The 18711-nt window shown below is 35.8% G+C and overlaps 1 protein-coding gene and 1 non-coding gene across 2 annotated transcripts in view; one reads left to right on the top strand and one right to left on the bottom strand.

Moving 5' to 3' along the window:
* LOC124776028 (probable multidrug resistance-associated protein lethal(2)03659) overlaps window positions 1–18711 on the bottom strand; it is a 183192-nt gene that overhangs the window by 105942 nt on the left and 58539 nt on the right. Inside the window, exons 6-9 of the mRNA XM_047250867.1 lie at window positions 13072–13228; window positions 4039–4177; window positions 3826–3936; window positions 1557–1778 (exon numbers count right to left, since the gene is read on the bottom strand). Coding sequence (XP_047106823.1) covers window positions 1557–1778; window positions 3826–3936; window positions 4039–4177; window positions 13072–13228 — 629 coding nt within the window. The remainder of the gene's footprint in view (window positions 1–1556; window positions 1779–3825; window positions 3937–4038; window positions 4178–13071; window positions 13229–18711) is intronic.
* Window positions 5071–5144, top strand: Trnat-ugu. Its single transcript has one exon. It is a non-coding gene; the product is annotated as a tRNA-Thr (tRNA).

Raw genomic sequence — 18711 nt, 5'->3', positions numbered from 1 at the left:
ATAAGGGGAACCAGCTCATCACATTCACCGAGGTAGATGGAAAATTACCTTAAAAACCATCCACAGGCTGGCCAGCACATTGGACCTCGCCACTAATCCACCGGGCGGATTCGTGCCAAGGACCAGCATGCCTTCCCGCTTGGGTAGCAGTGCGTTAGACCACTTGGCTAGCTGGGCGGGCTTTTTTGAATGGTAAGCAAGCAGCATTTAATTTTCAAATCACCACTTGCACTGGCACAGAACAGCAGGGCAAGATGGTCTTTCAGTGGCTTGTGACTGGGCAATGCATTCTCCTCTGCTGTTTTAAAGGTACGCTTCGGCATCTTTTTCAGAGTAGACCCATCTTGTGACAATTTAAAACCTGTTGCAGCAGATAACCCTCAGAATCTATGTGCATCTTGAAGTTGCTGATGAAGTTCTCTGCTGCCTTTATGTCAGAGCTGGCTGCTTTGTTTTGCCTCACAATGTTGCTGACGCCAGTTCTTCTCTTCAACTTCTTGAACCAGCTACAGCTTCCCTTAAACACTTCTTTGGCTGCTGATGATCCTGGCACCTTCTTAACGAGGTCAGCAAAAATCATTCCTGCCTTCTCACAAGCGATGTTCTTATCAACAGAGTCACTTTGCAATTACTTTTCATTTATCCATACAAGGAGAAACCTTTCGACATTGTCTAGAATACAAAACCATTGTTTAGATACTCTTGACATTCCCTTTGAAGCATCTATCTCCTTAATCTTGTCCTTGTTTTTGAGGATAGTGCAAATAGTTGATGCAGACTGATTGTATATGCATTCTAAATCACCAATGATCACACCATGTTCGTGTTTTTCAATGATTTTATGTTTCATTTCTAAGGTCATTTTCTTTCCCTTATGGTCGTCTTCTTGCAGCTTTATCTTCAGGGACATTTCTATGAAGGTTGTTAAAATTTGCGCACAAAAAATAAATAAATAAATAAAAAATAAAAAAAATTACATTGTGTGAACACACGTTTAGAAAAATGTGTGATCACAAGCTGCATTAAGACTGTACCAGAAAGAGCACAAAACCCATACAGCAATACAGACTAAAGACATTGTTCATATGTTGCTGCCAAAAATGAAAGGTGTTTATATTGTTGAACATTTCACCTGTTGCATGCAAATGGTTGGTGATGTTACAGGAAATTATCAGCACTCATTATGCAAAACATCACTCATCAAGTGAGTCTTTTTTTTTACGATTTTTTTCTTGTTTTGCAAATTGCGCATTATGGGAGGTGCTCATTAAGCGAAGTTCCACTGTATTCACAAAGGATATTCAGGTGTGTGTGTGTGTGTGTGTGTGTGTGTGTGTGTGTGTGTGTGTCTATATATTTGATCTATGCTAGGTTTGGTATTGTTGAAGTGTTATGATGTACGTAGCACAGTGGTGTGTTAACAATATCTGGAGAATAGCAACATAAAGCTATTCATATACCTGTATAATGGTTAGTGAGAGTATTTGAGAGAATATGGGTTACTAAAATGAAATAAACTATGCTGCCTTTTGGGAACAATATTATGCAGTACATACCTTTCCCGCACCTACTGGACCTATAACAGCACACAAATTCCCAGGCAGGACTTCCATACTGATATTTGTTAACGTTTCTGTTATAGATGATGGAGACCATTTAGCAGAACACTTCTTCATTTGTACCCCTGTCTTCGTTTCTTTCAGTTTTTCTTTATCACTTTCTCTTAATGTGACTGGTGCTGGTAGTACTGGTACATGTTCCTCTTGCAACAAAAATTCCTGCAACATGAACATAGAATAGAATACAGTTATTGCTACTAGTTAAGATGAAAAACTTTCAAAATATTCCTGTAATAAAAACATTGCAAAAAAAGGAATTAGTTACATGAGTGTAGACATTACTTGGTTTAAAGATTGGAAAAAGTGGGTACTGTTTCAAACTAATTACACTAGTCTTACACTAAGACAAACAACAATATTTCTTGAAATCTGAAAGGGCAGCTAAAGATTGCATTTTGAAAATAAGCTCACCTGGCAAAATATTCATCCCACCCCTAAAGTACCACAATGTTAACTTTGAAGTGCTACAGGCATACAGCTGGACAAAAGTTCCATGTGACCCACACCCCAACCTCTCCTCTGTTCACATAAGTCATGACAGCAAAGTGGTGTGTATATGCCAGTCGGTTGTATGCAATCAGCACTGTAAGATGGGTCAACGATGAGGTATGACAGAATGACAGAAAACAGCTATCAATTTGGATGTGTCCATGAGCATATAGTGAAGGAATTTGATTTGTTGCTGTATCAGTGTAAACTGTCCACTGTGTTTAGAACCAACAATGTAGCACCTGCAGCTATTTAGCACAGTATAACAACAGCAGTCATAAAAAGATACTACTTGGCAGGGACCAGAGATGGGGGTCACATCTTATCAATGACAACTGGTTTTAAACCCGTCAGGAATTGCTTCTACCAGTGCATTAATGCCATATTTAACCACCTTCTGAGCAGAAATGGACACTTGGAGTCAGGTACCTTGTCATTTATTTCATCTTTAGTGTAGATATATGACAGAAAATCAAGGACAGTGCAAAAGAAACAGAAAAAATACTTGAATAATTTTTAAATATGGTTGAGGGGGGAAATTGTTAAAGCAAAGTGGACTAAAGATTGATTAATACAGAGGTACTTCAAAGAATAAGGGAAGAAAGAGAAATGTAGGAAGTGCTAAGAATGAGAAAAACATACAAACTCTGAGGCATATATTGCAAAGAAACTCATAATGTACAAATGAGTAAGTAGAGTATTCAAATTAAGAAAAATGGTCCCTGACAGTCTCCATACACTTGGTGCAGATTCCTCATGTGTTCACAACAAAATTTTGTAAATGCCTCTATGGCACACCCTTTCATTGCTCTATAGATGGCTATCATTTTCACCTACAGCTGATTGTACTTCACAGTTCAAGCTGTCAAAAGTGCTCCCAGATGTCAGGGATTTCCTTAAGTTGACATGACTGTAGAAGTGTCTTAGTAATAAAGAATAAAAGTATGAAAACATCATGCATGATGTGGCATTTCTTCATATGTCTCAGTGTTTATGACATCATATCTTTTGAACTATGTGTTGTACAATGATGTATTTATGTAGGTACATTCAGCAGTTTATGTGAATACTGTCAGCAAAATATGCTGCAAACATAGAGTAAGTAGCAACAAAGTAATAATTTTAAATGTACTGCGGGATGTGGCAGTTTTTCATGCATCTCACTGTTTATGGCATCATATCTCCTGATATATATGTCATACATGACATAATTTTGTAAGTACATTTAGAGGCATATGTGGACACTGTTTCCAAATGTGTTGCAAATAGAATTAGTAAAAAGAAATAATAAATTTAAATGGCATGCACCATGTGACAGTTTTTCAAGCATCCCAGTCTTTATGACATCATAACTCCTGAACTATGGGAGGTAGATTGTTCTTACCCAAACAGCAGTTGTTGCCTGACAGTAAGGGATGTGTGTACCAAGTTTGGTTGAAATTGGCCCAATGGTTTAGGAGGAGACTTGGAAAACACTTACACACGGATGTCCATGTAGGAGTGGTCATGTAACTGGTTACTGCAAGTTGTGTTTTATGTCACTATATTCATGTGCTAAGCTGCTGAACCCACACTTATCACTGACATCTTGAATATCAAAGTTCATTTTCTCTAATGCTACGTAGAATAGTAATATGGAGGTACTGTTTGATTTCTGTTTTTTCTATATACATCTGTCACTGTACTTGAATTTGACAATAATGAAGAATGTGATTACCTGAATTCTGAAGATTGAAACTTTGGCCTCTGCTGACATTTGCATTGCTAGTGGAAGACATAAGGCCAAACAAAGTTGCAGAAGGTTGAAAAATTGGGCTAAAGTGAAAACCTGAAAAAAAAAAAAAAAAAAAAAAAAAACAGAGTAAAGCAACTTCATTCTGAAAATGGGAGAGTAATATGTTCATTAAAATATATTGATAATTATACATACTATATCAGCTGTTATAACATTTCCCAGAAGAGCATAAGCAACAACAGTGATGTATAAAGATGTTCTTTCAGTAAAAACCATAAATGCCATACTGTAACCTCTCAGATAATTGGCTCCTCTAAGTACTTTGACTTCATTCCTGAAAAGATAAAGCTAGAATGAAGGAAAATCTGTAGCTTATGTAGAAATAACTTTCTTAAAGAAACACCTTATTAAGATAAAAGAGGCTATCTACACACTCAACTTTTAAACATAGATACAGAAGGAACACAAATATCCACTTTAATAATTCAATATCAGTAACAATGTAAAATTCATTCTAAACTTAAAAATGAAAAATAGTAGCTAACTGAATCTCCACCTGCAGATGAACTGCAGTTTGCAGTAATTTGATATTGGATCTGAAAATGACAATAACAAAGGTCGAAACCACTTATCCAAATAAACATAAACCCAGACTGGTCTGCCTTTTTCTATTATGTTATACTTGGTAATAGTGTCCTTAAATGCCCTGTCATCAACTAAAATTTCTGAATTTGTATATGTTCAAATGGGTCCTCCCCTTTTTTTTCTTTAGGCCTACTGTTTAACATATATAGGTTACATTCTTCATTTGCACCTGCGTCTGCGTATTCTTTGCAGTGTTATAACTATAACTGTAGTTGTTATTAATAGTGCATTCTTTTTGCACCTCTCAGATTTTTCCATGTAGTTTTGGAGAAGAGTGTTCACAATGAACACAGTTGAAATTTACTTCAGAACTCCAGAAATTTCTTTTCCCTTATGCTCCCTCTCAACAGACAATATTAATGCTGCCTCTATTTCACTTCACATTTTCTCTGTTTCATCATCAACAGCCTCTGATTTATGCACGTAGATTCGTTTGAAAATGGCTGATAGTGGCTTTCATTCCAGTTCTAATTGTACGATCAACTGTTCATTCACTATGTTGTTTGTAATAATTTTATTTGAGGTATATTTTGTTGTCTGTATAATCACAGATAAGTCCCTGAAGCCACACAATTGCCTGTGTCCTCGGTAGCTCAGTCAGATAGAGCGTCTGCCATGTAAGCTGGAGGTCCCGGGTTCGAGTCCCGGTCGGGGCACACATTTTTCAACTGTCCCAGTTGATATTTATCAATGCCTGTAAGCAGCTAAAGGTCTGGATTTCATTATAATTTCATAGCAGGAGTATGTCTGACAGTGTCAACAAATTTAAAAATGACTGAAACAAAAATGGCAAAGAAGAGTCAAAATGAGAGCAGGAAATGAAAATGATCACCTGTAACATATTGCTCACACAGTTATTTATCCTATCTAGCATCAGCACAGCACTAACATCTTCACAGCTATCATTACTGCTGTTTAGACTTTTTCTTGGACTGGCAAGACCTTTACATTTTTATCTGCAAGTCCATTGTTCAACTCATTCCACAATTATTTTTAGTTTTGCTATGCTAGATGAAATGTATTCACCTGGAATCCAAATAAAGAAAAAAAGTCTGTATAAATTTTTAACAACTGATCCTTGGATGTGACGTAATTGCTGCTTTAAGGAATCTGAAGTACCATTAGCTGTTTCCTTGTATTCTACCAGTTGATACACCTCATCACTAATATTACTTGTCATCATACATTTTGCATAACTGTTTTCCTTACAATAAAAATCATACTTTTTCTTGCAGTTCTTGTGATTTTTATTCATAATTCTGTAACACTTTCTTCCAGTGGATGGGTCTTCACTAATCTCTTGTCAGTGACATGCAAAACACCTTCATTGTTGCATAGCAAGTTTCATACTTTTCTTTTCCAGATTGGCCAGTCTACAGTTAGTGGTTTAAACACAGATCCTTTCTAGCCAGATCACCTGATGACACAGTTTGCCATCACAGAAATCAGGAAGATGATTCCAAGTTTTCCTCAATACTCATCAATGTCTGTGAATATGCTTTTATTAAATGTGATATGATACAACCACCACCTGCCAATGGCAAATTTGATACAGAAAAAAAATCTTGTTCCAATGATTAGTTAGGCCACTGGAACAGCAGATACAGCAAGTAGTACACACAGAAAAATCAGGCATTTGGGGTTTTGGAGACACTTACGTGAAGTGATGGACCCAAAAAACATACCAAAAAGCACACTTTTGACACTTCAGATAAACACGTTACCATGAAATATTCAATCAGCAATGACTTAACATGAAAATGACATGCGGGAAATCAAATTACAAAGTGTACAGAACTTTTCAAATTGCGCAACAACAGCAATGCTAACCTGCCACAGCAACCAGTTGCCAAAGGGAACCAAGCACTGAAGTTAGCAAATAATAGTGATTTCACATTTAAACACCTAGGTGCAACAACTAGCAGGAGTATGCCAGCTGTATACACCAGATGTGCTCCTAGCAGCCAGGACTACTAGCCACAAGAAAGAACAGACATCACTGGAGAGTTTCTGTGAAGTTTCGAAGGTAGGAGATGAGGTCCTCGTAGAATTAAAGCTGTGAGGATGGGTCGTGTGTCTTGCTTTGGTAACTCAGTCAGCAGAGCATGTCCTCTTGAAAGGCAAAGGACCCAAGTTCAAGTCTCAGTCTGGCGCAAAGTTTTAATTTGCCAGGAGGTTTCATATCAGCGCACACTCCACTGCAGAATTAAAATTTCATTCTAGAATCATTGTGTTGGTTTCACACACACTACAGGAATCACACACACCAATGTTCCATGCCATAAAGTCAGTCATACACCAGGCGTAATGCACAATAGTTGCTATAGGTTATGGCACAACAAAAATGGGTCACCAGTAAAGACAGGTTGGCCGAACAAGTTTAGCACAATCTAGCACAGCTGCAACTATATTTCTGAACAAGATGTCACTGACACTGGCTCGGAGATGAACGCCTTCCCCAGAGTTGCACCTCTGCTGATGTACTGCATACAAATGCTGTGATGTTAGACATAGGCAAGATGAAACCTGAATCTCCAGATTCTAATTTAGAAGACCTTTCATAATCAAAAAATACACAACATGCTTTTTAAATCAATCTAAATGTCATGAAAAATAAATAGTAGGTTTTTTCAACTTCAGGACCAAGTCAAAGTCTGGTGGACTCATGTAGAGTAGAGTAGAGTTTTATTGGTCCTGGTAAACATATAGTACACAAATAGTACATTCTGGTGTAGGACAAGTCAATGTATAACAAAATATTAAATTTGCATTAATATCATTATTTCCACATTAAATGATCACTGAGTTACGATACACAGAGCAAATATTGTACAAAAATAAAGAGTAAATATTTTAAAGCAGAACGTTCATGTACTGTACTGGCAGAATAATATTTGTATTACAGTAACATTTACATGGTAAACCATTAAAGTTCTAGTAACATTTATGTGATACATCACTAAGGCAAAGACACAAATCATTAGTGAACTTTCTGAGGGAACTCGTGGAGGTTATAGAAGCAGTGATAAGTCAAATACGCCTTAGCAGTTGACTTGAAATTTGCCAGGTCATTTACTGATTTAATTTCTGGGGGAAGTTTACTATAAATAACTTTCGCATAATACAGGGCTCCTTTTTTATGCAAGGTGGTGTTGGTGGGCTGTAGATGAAAGTCTCCTTTTTGCCTGGTGTTATAGGAGTGGATATTTTCATTTTTCTGGAAGAGAGTGGGATTTTCCATTGAATATTTTTTCACAGTTATCTCATACACATATGTACATGGAAGTGGGAGGATTTCTAGCTTTATAAAGAGTGGTCTACAGGTTTTGTTCCATTTTACACCTTCCATTATTCCTAAATTCTTTTTTGTAGCCAAAAGGGCTTTTGGCTAAGAGAAGAGTTACCCCAGAAAATAATTCCATATTTCAGTTGTGAGTATATATAGGCATAATACACAGTTTTCAGAGAATCTTTGTTGCAGCATCCCTCTAATACTCTCATTAAGTAGCATGTAGTGCTTAACTTCTGACAAACTTTTTCAGTCCCCATTTAAGATTATCTTGGACCCATACTCCTAAGAACTTAATGTTGTCTACATTCTGAAGGTCTTTGTCATATATCTGAATCTGAACAGTTTGCTCAACTTTTTCACATTATAGAAATTTAGTGCAACTGTCTTACTAACATTTATTACCAATTTTCTGTGACTCAACCAGTTTTCAATATTGTTCAGTGTCTCTGTTGTAGACTTCTGAAGTATTTCCATTTCTTTCCCACTCACTATCACACTTGTATCATCAGCAAGCTGGATGACATTCCCGCAGAATTTGTTTAGGCCATTCACATATAACAGAAATAGAAGAGGTCCCAGAACTGAACCTTGTGGCACTTCGTGTTTAATGGTTTCATAGTCTGAATAGTGTTGAGTGAGTTTGATGAAATTTTGATGTTGCACTTCAACCACTTGTTTTAGACCGCTTAGGTATGACTTTATCCAGTTGTTAGATGTTCCTCTAATCCCCATGTTGTCAAGCTTAGGCAATAGTTTTGTATGATTTATGATATCAAAAGCCTTAGAGATATCTAGACATATTCCAATAACATTTTTGACATTATCTAGTCTCTGAAGTACTTCACTTAATAGTTCAAAAATTGCTGTATGAGTTGATCAGCCTTTCCTGAAACCATGTGCTGTGGATAGTGTTTGGTGCTCTTCCAGAAAGTCTACTACTCTTCTTTGAAAAATTTTTTCTATAATATTTGAGAATACAGATAGTAGAGAATGGGCCTGTAGTTAGGCACTTCATCCTTTTTACCTTTTTTGAATAGTGATTTGAGATTAACTGTTTCTAGGCATGATGGGAAAATTCCAGTTTGAAAGCAACTATTATAAAGGTGAGCTAATGGTTCACTACTGAGATCTCCACATTTTTTAACAAGGCTGTCTGGGATTCCACCTACTGCAGTGGAATGATTCACTTTTAAAGTTCTGATAACTGACAGGACTTCTTTATGGGTTGTTGGAAAGAGAAACAGTGAAGTAGAATTAATGTTAGTATTTACAGATGATACTGGGGCAGTTTATATTGCAAGGTTTGATTTCAGCGATTAATTGCTCACTTATATTGCTAAAATAAGTGTTGAACACATTTGCTATTTCTTTAGGATCATTAATTTCTTTGCCATTACAATTCAATTTAATATTGGAATTTTGAGGAGAAACATTGTCAGTTTGCTGTTTCACTATACTCCACACAGCTTTCATTTTGTTATTGGCATTATTTATATAGCAGTCATTTGCCATTACTTTAGCTTCTTTTATCATTTTTTTAAGTATCATTTTATAATTCTTGAAATATGCAAGGAATTCATTGGATCCTATGAAAGACTTGGAGTTCTCATATAATCTTCGTTTTTCAGTGCATCACTTTTTTATACCTGTTGTCAACGAGTAATTTGTTCTGTTAAGCCAACTACACTTGATTTTATGATTTTTAGCTGGAAAATGAAATGAAATGCTGTGTGACGAGGGCCTCCCGTCGGGTAGACCATTCGCCTGGTGCAAGTCTTTCGATTTGACGCCACTTCAGCGACTTACGTGTTGATGGGAATGAAATGATGATGATTAGGACAACACAACGCCCAGTCCGTGAGCGGAGAAAATCTCCGACCCAGCTGGGAATCGAACCCGGGCCCTTTGGATTGACAGTCTGTCGCACTGACCACTCAGATAGCGGGGGCGGACTATTAGCTGGAAATGACATGTTAAAATAATGTGTCAATGTATCCATAAATGTGTTGAATTTCTCATCTGTGTTCTCCTATCTGTACATTTCAGTCCATGTTTCCCTCTTAAGTAAATTCCTAAAGTATTCAATGTTTTGATGGCTGAAGGTTCTTTCTATTTTTATTGTTTGTTTGTTTAATTAAGTTTGGCATTGAAGATATTTCAAGAAGCTGTGCATAGTGGTTACTGAAGCCTGTGTTGAAGTTTCTACCTACATATGAGGCTATCCTTGTTTATCAGTATCATATCAATAATGGTGCTGGGTACACTTGTAACTCTGGCAGGGGAATTTATAATTTGAAGCGGGTTGTATGTTGCACAAATAACCATAAGATCACCTCTATCTTTTGAAACTTTGTTAAAGTCAATGTTAAAGTCTCCACATATTATAACTGTTTTGTTTAGGTCCCTGATACTGTCAAGACTACCTTCACGTTGGTTAAAGAATATTTTTATGTTTGAGTTTGGACTTCTGTACATGCAAATGATGATCATTTTTATTGAGGTTAGTTCTACAGCAGAGATTTCAAAATCGCCTTCTTTTCCTAATTTTTTGTGAGATTTTAGGCAGCAATAGCTGATACTGTCTTTCACAAATATACACGTTCCTCTACGTGTAGGTATTTTTCTACAGAAACAAGATGTCATAACATAAGCCTGTATACTTGTGATTGCTAACATCTCATCAGTTAGCCAATGTTCACTAAAACACATTACAGATACTTCTTTTAATTGATCTGACAGTAATACCTCTAGCTCATTATTTTGTTTCGCAATGACTGCACGTTTTGATGGACTATTATAAACTTGGGGTTTCTGCTTGGCATATCTGATTCATCACTTACCTTTATTTGTCTCTGCCTTCCTTTTGTTTTAATCTGAAGAACACTTCTGCGATGGACTATGGAAGTGCTGTCTTCATCTATGGCCAGTAAAAATCCTCACTTCTTGATGGTCGTAGTTTTGCTCTAGCTGGTTGTGTCCCTCGCTGTTGTTGTAAGGATGTACAGGAAGCTGATAGATTGTTCTATTCCTTAGAAGTCTTTCTTTAATTATTTCACTAACACGATCACAAATAAACCTTTCCCCTTCATAGTTCAAATGCTTTCCATGCTTCGTGTGCAGATTTTGATCCAGCTTGCTTATATCCAGTATATCACACTTAGCATATTGAGAACACAGTTTCCTTATTTTAATGTTTGTTTTCTGAATTTCTTTGTTTACACATGAACTATACATTAGATTGTGCCTATGAGGCAGTGTGACAACTACTGTGTTTCTGCATTTGTTAACTTGTAAAAAATTCTGTAGGGTTTTCACGCAAACCTCTGCTGCATTTTTTGCCACATCATTTGAATCCATTATACAGATGATAAAGTCATTTTCCTGCATAAATTTCATCTGAGAGTTGGTGTCTACAACATTTTTACATCCCGCTCCTGGTTTCACTACACTAGTCACTTATATGTTGCACTTCTTCTCATGAAGCATGCTGGATAGATATCTGCCATGACTGTCTGTTAGTAATGTCCAGACTGTAGGGAGGATGTGGCAACACTTCCCGTCTGTAACCATATGGTGTTTGGGCTATAACATTGCCAATATGACTGGCCCAGCCTTATGCAACTGAGATTGGGTTTTGCGCATTTTTTTGCAGATTGTGCATGAAGTTAGGATAATAGCTGTGACACCTGTTCCACATGGGATGCTGTCTTTCATGATGACTCCTTAGTGATCATAAGCAAAAATCATCATCTGCTTTGGATTTGATTGAGTGCACTGATTTTTTTTATTTTTTTATGTAGATAATCTGAAGTTCTCCACTCACTGGACTGTGATTTCAACTCCAGTTCAAAGTCTCTAATCCATATTTCATCAATAGCAACTGTTTAACACAAAAATTCTTGACCTTCATGGTTGAATCATTGTTTGAGCAAAGTTGCAATGTCCAGGCATTTCTGCTTCTCTTAGCAGTCAGACAGTGTGGGACCCATCTTGTAGAAATTTTACTCTTCTTCAGACCATTTGTCATAATATGGAATACTGATGTTGGGGGAATTCCTGTGTCTTCAGAGTGTTCCTCACAAGTCACACTGTGATCTTCTTCATGAGCATCTGCCACAAGCTTCACACTTCATGCATCTGTTGATATTTTTGGCCTTCCAGGTCTTGAATTATCATCTATGGTCTTACAACTACCAAGAATACAATTAACCCAAAGTGAAACTGTGCTGTGGTCCACTGTAAACTCACCACAAACTTCACTTAATGCACTGTGGATTTCTTTTTTACTGCATAAAGTTTCAATCTGGGTATATGACCTCTGGTCTTCAACAGTCACAGTATCCAAGACCCCTGCAGGGTCCATTTCTACCTCTCGCCAATTTTACATTAGGGTACTTAGCGAAAAAACAAAAACATGTGCTTCTTCCTCAAGCTCTCAACTACATCTGATGTAACTGTCCCCACCAGTCTTTCAAAAGGTGCATTGGCTAGCTCCATACAGGTTGTGAGCTACTAAGGCTGCTATTGATGAATTAGTACAGGCAGGAATAATATGCCCTCTGGACAGCCCTTGGGCATCCCCCATACATTTAGTGCCAGAAAGAAAGATTGGTCATACCACTTATGTGCAAATTATCAGCCTCTTAATTCCTGAAAAGCCAGTAAAATAACAACTAGCCAGAAGGGCATGTCAAAGAAATTGTCCAGTCCTGCTCTGCTTTCTAGTGTGCCACAGCATGTGTAGTGATGCTCATGCAGGAAGTGAAGAGGAACAAGAGGTTCCAACACCATTGCCAGGCCTTCCTACCACTTCTGGGGAGGGGGGATGTGAGGGTTGTCTCATGCACTCCAAGTGACAACTTATCATATACAAATTCAGTGTGTAGTTAACATTGAGTTTAGTGATATCTCTGGAGTGATACCTGAAAGTTCAATTCATTCTTATCTGCATGATAGTGTGAATGCATAGTAGATATGCTCCACAATTCTGTTAATAAATACTATTAATGATTTGCCTGCAACCAACACAACTGTCATTTCTGCTACCCAACTACCCAGAGTCCACAACCTGTTAAATTTAATAGCTTGCAGATTAACATGTAATTTATAGATTAACTGTTTTGCAGTGTACAACATTTGAACATAATACATGACAATTCTTGTTACATGTAGATGCTTTACTAAGCAGTAAGTGCTACTAGGATTGCTCAGTACTTAATGAAATACAAGGATATTTACAACTGTGACATTTACAAACAGTTCTTAATATGCGTAATTGCATAAAGACATACCTTCGAGCAATTTCAACCATTTTTTCAAATGGCTTTTCCCATGCATACATTTTAATTACTTGGACTCCTGTGATGATTTCATTCATTAGCCGAACTCTGTCATCAGTTCTTACAGCAATTTTTGAACGATACATTGTAGTCATCCGTGTTATGTAAGCTAAAATAAAATAAAAATAAAAAAAAAATGGCTAAGAAAGTTTCACTGTAATGAGTACATAACACATCTGTATCTGTTATTTTTTTACTTTCATGGAAGTATTAACAATGGTAAAAAATATGAATAGTTTGTAGTTTGCAATATCAGTGCAAGATTGCCCTATACACAAGGGCATGCTGGAAAGTAATGCTTCTGAATTTTTTATCTGATAAGTTTTAAAACATTTCAAGTAAAACAGATGTTATTAGAATTCTACACTTTTACTCTTCATGTCTACACTTTGCATCTCTCTGTCACTAGAGGGCTCCAAATTGCAGTGTGTAACTTATCTATTTCTCTGTGTGAGAAACAGCATGCTGTAATCAAGTTCCAAATTAAATGAGATCATCCACACATAGAGCCCCTTCTCTTTTAGCATGACAATGCCAGACCACATAAAAGCACTGCAACATCAGCAACAATCTGATGCCTTGGGCTCGCTGTTATCAGTCATCCTTCATACAGTCCCGACTCGATCCCATCTGATTTATATCCATTTAAAAAACTTAAAGAACATCTTTGAGGACACCACTTTGATAGTGTAAAGATGTAGAATGTCAATAACATTTTTTTATTTAAAAAAACTTTTACAGTTTTCTCATACAAAATTCGGTGGCATTATTTTTCAGTATGCACTCGTATTTTAGCTGATTTATTTATTTATTTATTCTTTGCCCATGGACTCCATCTGAAAATCCAGCTGAGAGTATTGGGTGTGTCATACAGTAGCCTATTAACATCAAATTTGATTTCATTATATATAAATGAAACAAATAATTAAACAGAAATAGTCCATAATCATACAAAGGTTTTACATGTTTCACATTATATGTACACACAAATCCAAACAACATACAGAAATGATAATTTTTACAGGTACATTTCAGTAATGATATATTTCAACACCATCTTAGTATTCACTCAAACTGTATATACATTTCTCTGTGAGATATAGTTTCAAATGATTTTTAAAGCATTTTAGACCTGTTTCTTTTTTAATGATTTTGGGGAGTTTATTAAAAAACCTTTTGCCTGCTTCTTCTGGGGCAGTCATAGACAGTTTTAGATTTCTGTTTATGATGTAGTAATTTTCATTTCCTCTTGTACCGTGTTTGTGTACATCTTTATTTAGGAGGTGTTTCTCACTTGACCTTACCCCCATTATGCTTTGGTATATGTACAGTGAATATACTGTCATAATATTATAGTGTACAAAAGCTTGCCTACAGGTCTGTCTTGGTGGTATTTTTGCAAAGCATCTCACTGCCCTTTTCTGAATTGTGAATATTCTTTTTAGGTAGCCATCTTGTGCATTTCCCCATATATGAACTGAATAAGACAAATGTGGGAAGACAAGTCCATAATACATTGATCTGAGGACTTTATAATCCACAGTCTTAGCTGTTTTATGCATGATGAAGATCTGTTTGTTTATCTTTTTACACAGTGCATCTATGTGCTCCCCCCAAGCTAAATGTTTGTCTATTATAGTACATAGCTCCATTCAGCAATACTAAACAATCCTCCAAAGTAGTACGTTCAGTCAACGATTTAACAATTGCAAATTTCAGGGAAAGCCTACAGCAGTTAGACTGGGACGAGGTGTACTGTGAACCTGATGCCAATTTAAAATATAATTTATTTCATGACATTTTTGTAAATGCATTTGAAAACTGCTTCCCCAAGAAAATAGTTAAATATACTCGTAAGAAACCTTGTAACAAACCATGGCTTACTAAGGGTATAAAAATATCTTGTAACCGGAAAAGGGAAATGTATCTGACAGCAAGAAAGAGTAGTGACCCAGAAACTATCAAACATTATAAAAACTACTGTGTTATATTAAGAAAAGTTATTAAAAAATCCAGGAGTATGTGTATCATGTCTGAAATCAGCAACTCTCATAATAAAATTAAAACAATTTGGAATATTATTAAAAGAGAAACAGGTCAACCAAGAGCACAGGAAGACAGTATTACCATCAAATTGAATGAAAACTTTACGAACAAAAAGTCAGAAGTTGAAAATATTTTTAATAATCATTTTCTAAATGTTGTGGATATAGTAGGATCCAGGTGTTCATTAGAAGATGCTAGGCTGTTAATGGAAGAGGCCATACCTATGCAATTTGATACAATTGAAATCTCACCCACTTCTCCCTCTGAAATTAGGAAAATAATAAACTTGCTTAAAAGCAAAAACTCACATGGAATTGATGGCATTTCCAGCAAAATACTAAAAGCTTGTTGTCAACAGATAAGTAAGATTCTCAGCCACCTGTGTAATAGCTCTCTGGAACAGGGCATTTTCCCTGATAGACTGAAATATGCTATTGTTATACCTTTGCATAAAAAGGGGGATAGATCTGATGTCAACAATTACCGTCCAATCTCCCTTCTAACAGCTTTATCCAAAGTTTTTGAGAAAGTAATGTATTCAAGAGTAGCTTCACATATCTGTAAAAATGAAGTACTAACAAAATGTCAGTTTGGTTACCAGAAAGGTTTTTCAACAGAAAATGCCATATATGCTTTCACCAGTCAAATTTTGAATGATCTGAATAACCGAACACCACCCATTGGGATTTTTTGTGATCTCTCAAAGGCTTTTGATTGTGTAAATCATGAAATTCTGCTAGACAAGCTCAAGCATTGTGGCAGAGTGGGACAGTGCACAAATGGTTTAATTCGTACCTAACTGGAAGAGTGCAGAAAGTTGAAATAAGTAGTTCTCGTAACATGCAAAGATCAGCACATTCCTCAAACTGGGGAGCTATCAAGAATGGGGTTCCACAAGGGTCAGTCTTGGGTCCTTTGTTGTTCTTATTATATATTAATGACTTGCCATTCTATATTCATGAAGAGGCAAAGTTAGTTCTCTTCGCTGATGATACAAGTATAGTAATCACACCTGAGAAACAAGAATTAACTGATGAAATTGTCAATACTGTCTTTCAGAAAATTACTAAGTGGTTCCTTGTAAACGGACTCTCACTGAATTTTGATAAGACACAGTACATACAGTTCCGTACAGTGAATGGTATGACGCCATTAATAAATATAGACCTTAATCAGAAGCATATAGCTAAGGTAGAATATTCCAAATTTTTAGGTATGTCCATTGATGAGAGATTAAATTGGAAGAAACACATTGATGATCTGCTGAAACGTTTGAGTTCAGCTACTTATGCAATAAGGGTCATTGCAAATTTTGGTGATAAACATCTTAGTAAATTAGCTTACTACGCCTATTTTCACTCATTGCTTTCATATGGCATCATATTTTGGGGTAATTCATCACTGAGGAATAAAGTATTTATTGCACAAAAGCATGTAATCAGAATAATAGCTGGAGTCCACCCAAGATCATCCTGCAGACATTTATTTAAGGATCTAGGGATATTCACAGTAGCTTCTCAGTATATATACTCTCTTATGAAATTTGTTATTAACAACCAAACCCAATTCAAAAGTAATAGCAGTGTGCATAACTACAATACTAGGAGAAAGGACGATCTTCACTATTCAAGATTAAATCTAACTTTGGCACAGAAAGGGGTGAATTATACTGGCACTAAAGTCTTTGGTCACTTACCAAATAGTATCAAAAGTCTGACAGATAACCAACAAGTATTTAAGAAGAAATTAAAAGAATTTCTGAATGACAACTCCTTCTACTCCATAGAGGAATTTTTAGATATAAATTAAGGAAAAAAAAGAAAAAAAAATATTTAAAAAAAAATAAAAAAAATAAAAATAAAAAATAAAGAAAAACAAAAAAACACAAAAAAATAAAGTTGTTATATTAACTTAAGTATGTTGTTAAATTATTAATCTAATCTAATCTAATCTACAAAATTTGTGCTGGTTACTTCTTTAATAGTCTTTCCATTTATATTAACATTTATATTATAATTTTCACTATGCTTGGTCTGAAAAACTACATTCATTGTTTTAGACTGATTCATAAACAGGTTGTTTTGTGTTAAATATTTATTTGCATTTTCAATAGTCAGGAGTGCTTCCTTCCCAAGCTCCTCCTTTGTGTCAGCTGTGCAAATGATTGTTGTGTCATCAGCATACATTATAAGTTTCTGATTTATATAGGTAGGGAAGTCATTTACGTAGAGTATAAATTGTATTGGCCCAAGCACAGACCCTTGCGGCACACCGTGTTTAACTGTTTGTAATTCTGATCTGTAGTTTGTTATATTTCCCCCACTAGTATGTCTGATTTCTGTGCATTGTTTCCTATTTGTAATGTATGATTTAAGTATGTCATAGCATTTTCCTCTAATTCCATACTGATATAATTTCATCATTAATTTTGAGTGGTTCACACAATCCAATGCCTTAGATAGGTCCACAAAAATCCCACAAGTCTTTTGTTGCCTGTCAAGTAAATTAAGAATGTGCTCAATTATATCTGTTGATGCTGTTTTTGTTGACTTCCTTTCTCTGAAACCATGTTGTGATGAATGCAGTATACTGTACTTTGTTATAAAACTTACAATTCTATTCTTTATTATCATTTCATAGATTTTAGCAAATGTTGAGATCAATGATATTGGCCTGTAATTTCCTAATTCATCCCTGTTCCCTTTCTTAAATATTGGCTTCACTTTACTTACTTTCAGTGAATCTGGAAATATACCTTCTTCTATCGCAGCATTCAGCATTTGTGTCAATGGTTTTAATATACATTCCCTGCATTCCTTTATGAGATGTGATGTGACACCATCCAAGCCAGATGAATGTTTAATTTTAAGTTTTTTTAATTATGTTTGACACTTCTGCATCTGTTGTAGGTATGAAAACCATAGTATGATTTGTATGTGGGGGGTTTAACAATTTACTTACTGCATTTGTTTTATTTTGACTTATTAATTCGTCTGCTGCAGTAATATAATATCTGTTAAAAGTACTGGCTACTTCTAGAGGGTTTGCGTTGCTTTTCCCACTCATCAGTTGGCAGATGTCCTCTGCCCGATTTGTTACTTTTCCTCTCTCTTCATTAATGAACGACCATAAACCTTTTGAGTAGTTCTTTCCCTTATCTATAGACATCCTGATTAATGATGCTTTAGTTTCTCTGATAAAACTACAGTACTCTTTCTTTTTTATTTTATACAGTGTGTTGTAGGCCTCAGTATTTTTTTGTTTGGAGAGGTCATAATACACTCTCAGATTATTTCTGGCATGGATTACTTCTCCAGTCACCCAGCTTTTCTTTTTTTGTTGCTGTTTGACAAGCCTTTTACTAACAGGACATCTGAAAGCTTGCAGATTTAAATACCTTTTTATGTGTGTTCTCCTGCCACCATTTGATGAGTAGATTTTTTACCTATCCAATTACTTTATGAAACTTCATATTAAAATAGAGGGAATATTACTTATGTTATAGCTTATGTTAATTTAAAGCATCTGTGAGAGAAAACTCATAAG

Source organism: Schistocerca piceifrons, chromosome 2 (assembly GCF_021461385.2).
Source record: "Schistocerca piceifrons isolate TAMUIC-IGC-003096 chromosome 2, iqSchPice1.1, whole genome shotgun sequence".
Classification (NCBI taxonomy): Eukaryota; Metazoa; Arthropoda; class Insecta; order Orthoptera; family Acrididae; genus Schistocerca; species Schistocerca piceifrons.
Note: the sequence above shows the minus strand (reverse complement) of the source record. Positions and strands in the feature narration are given on the sequence as shown.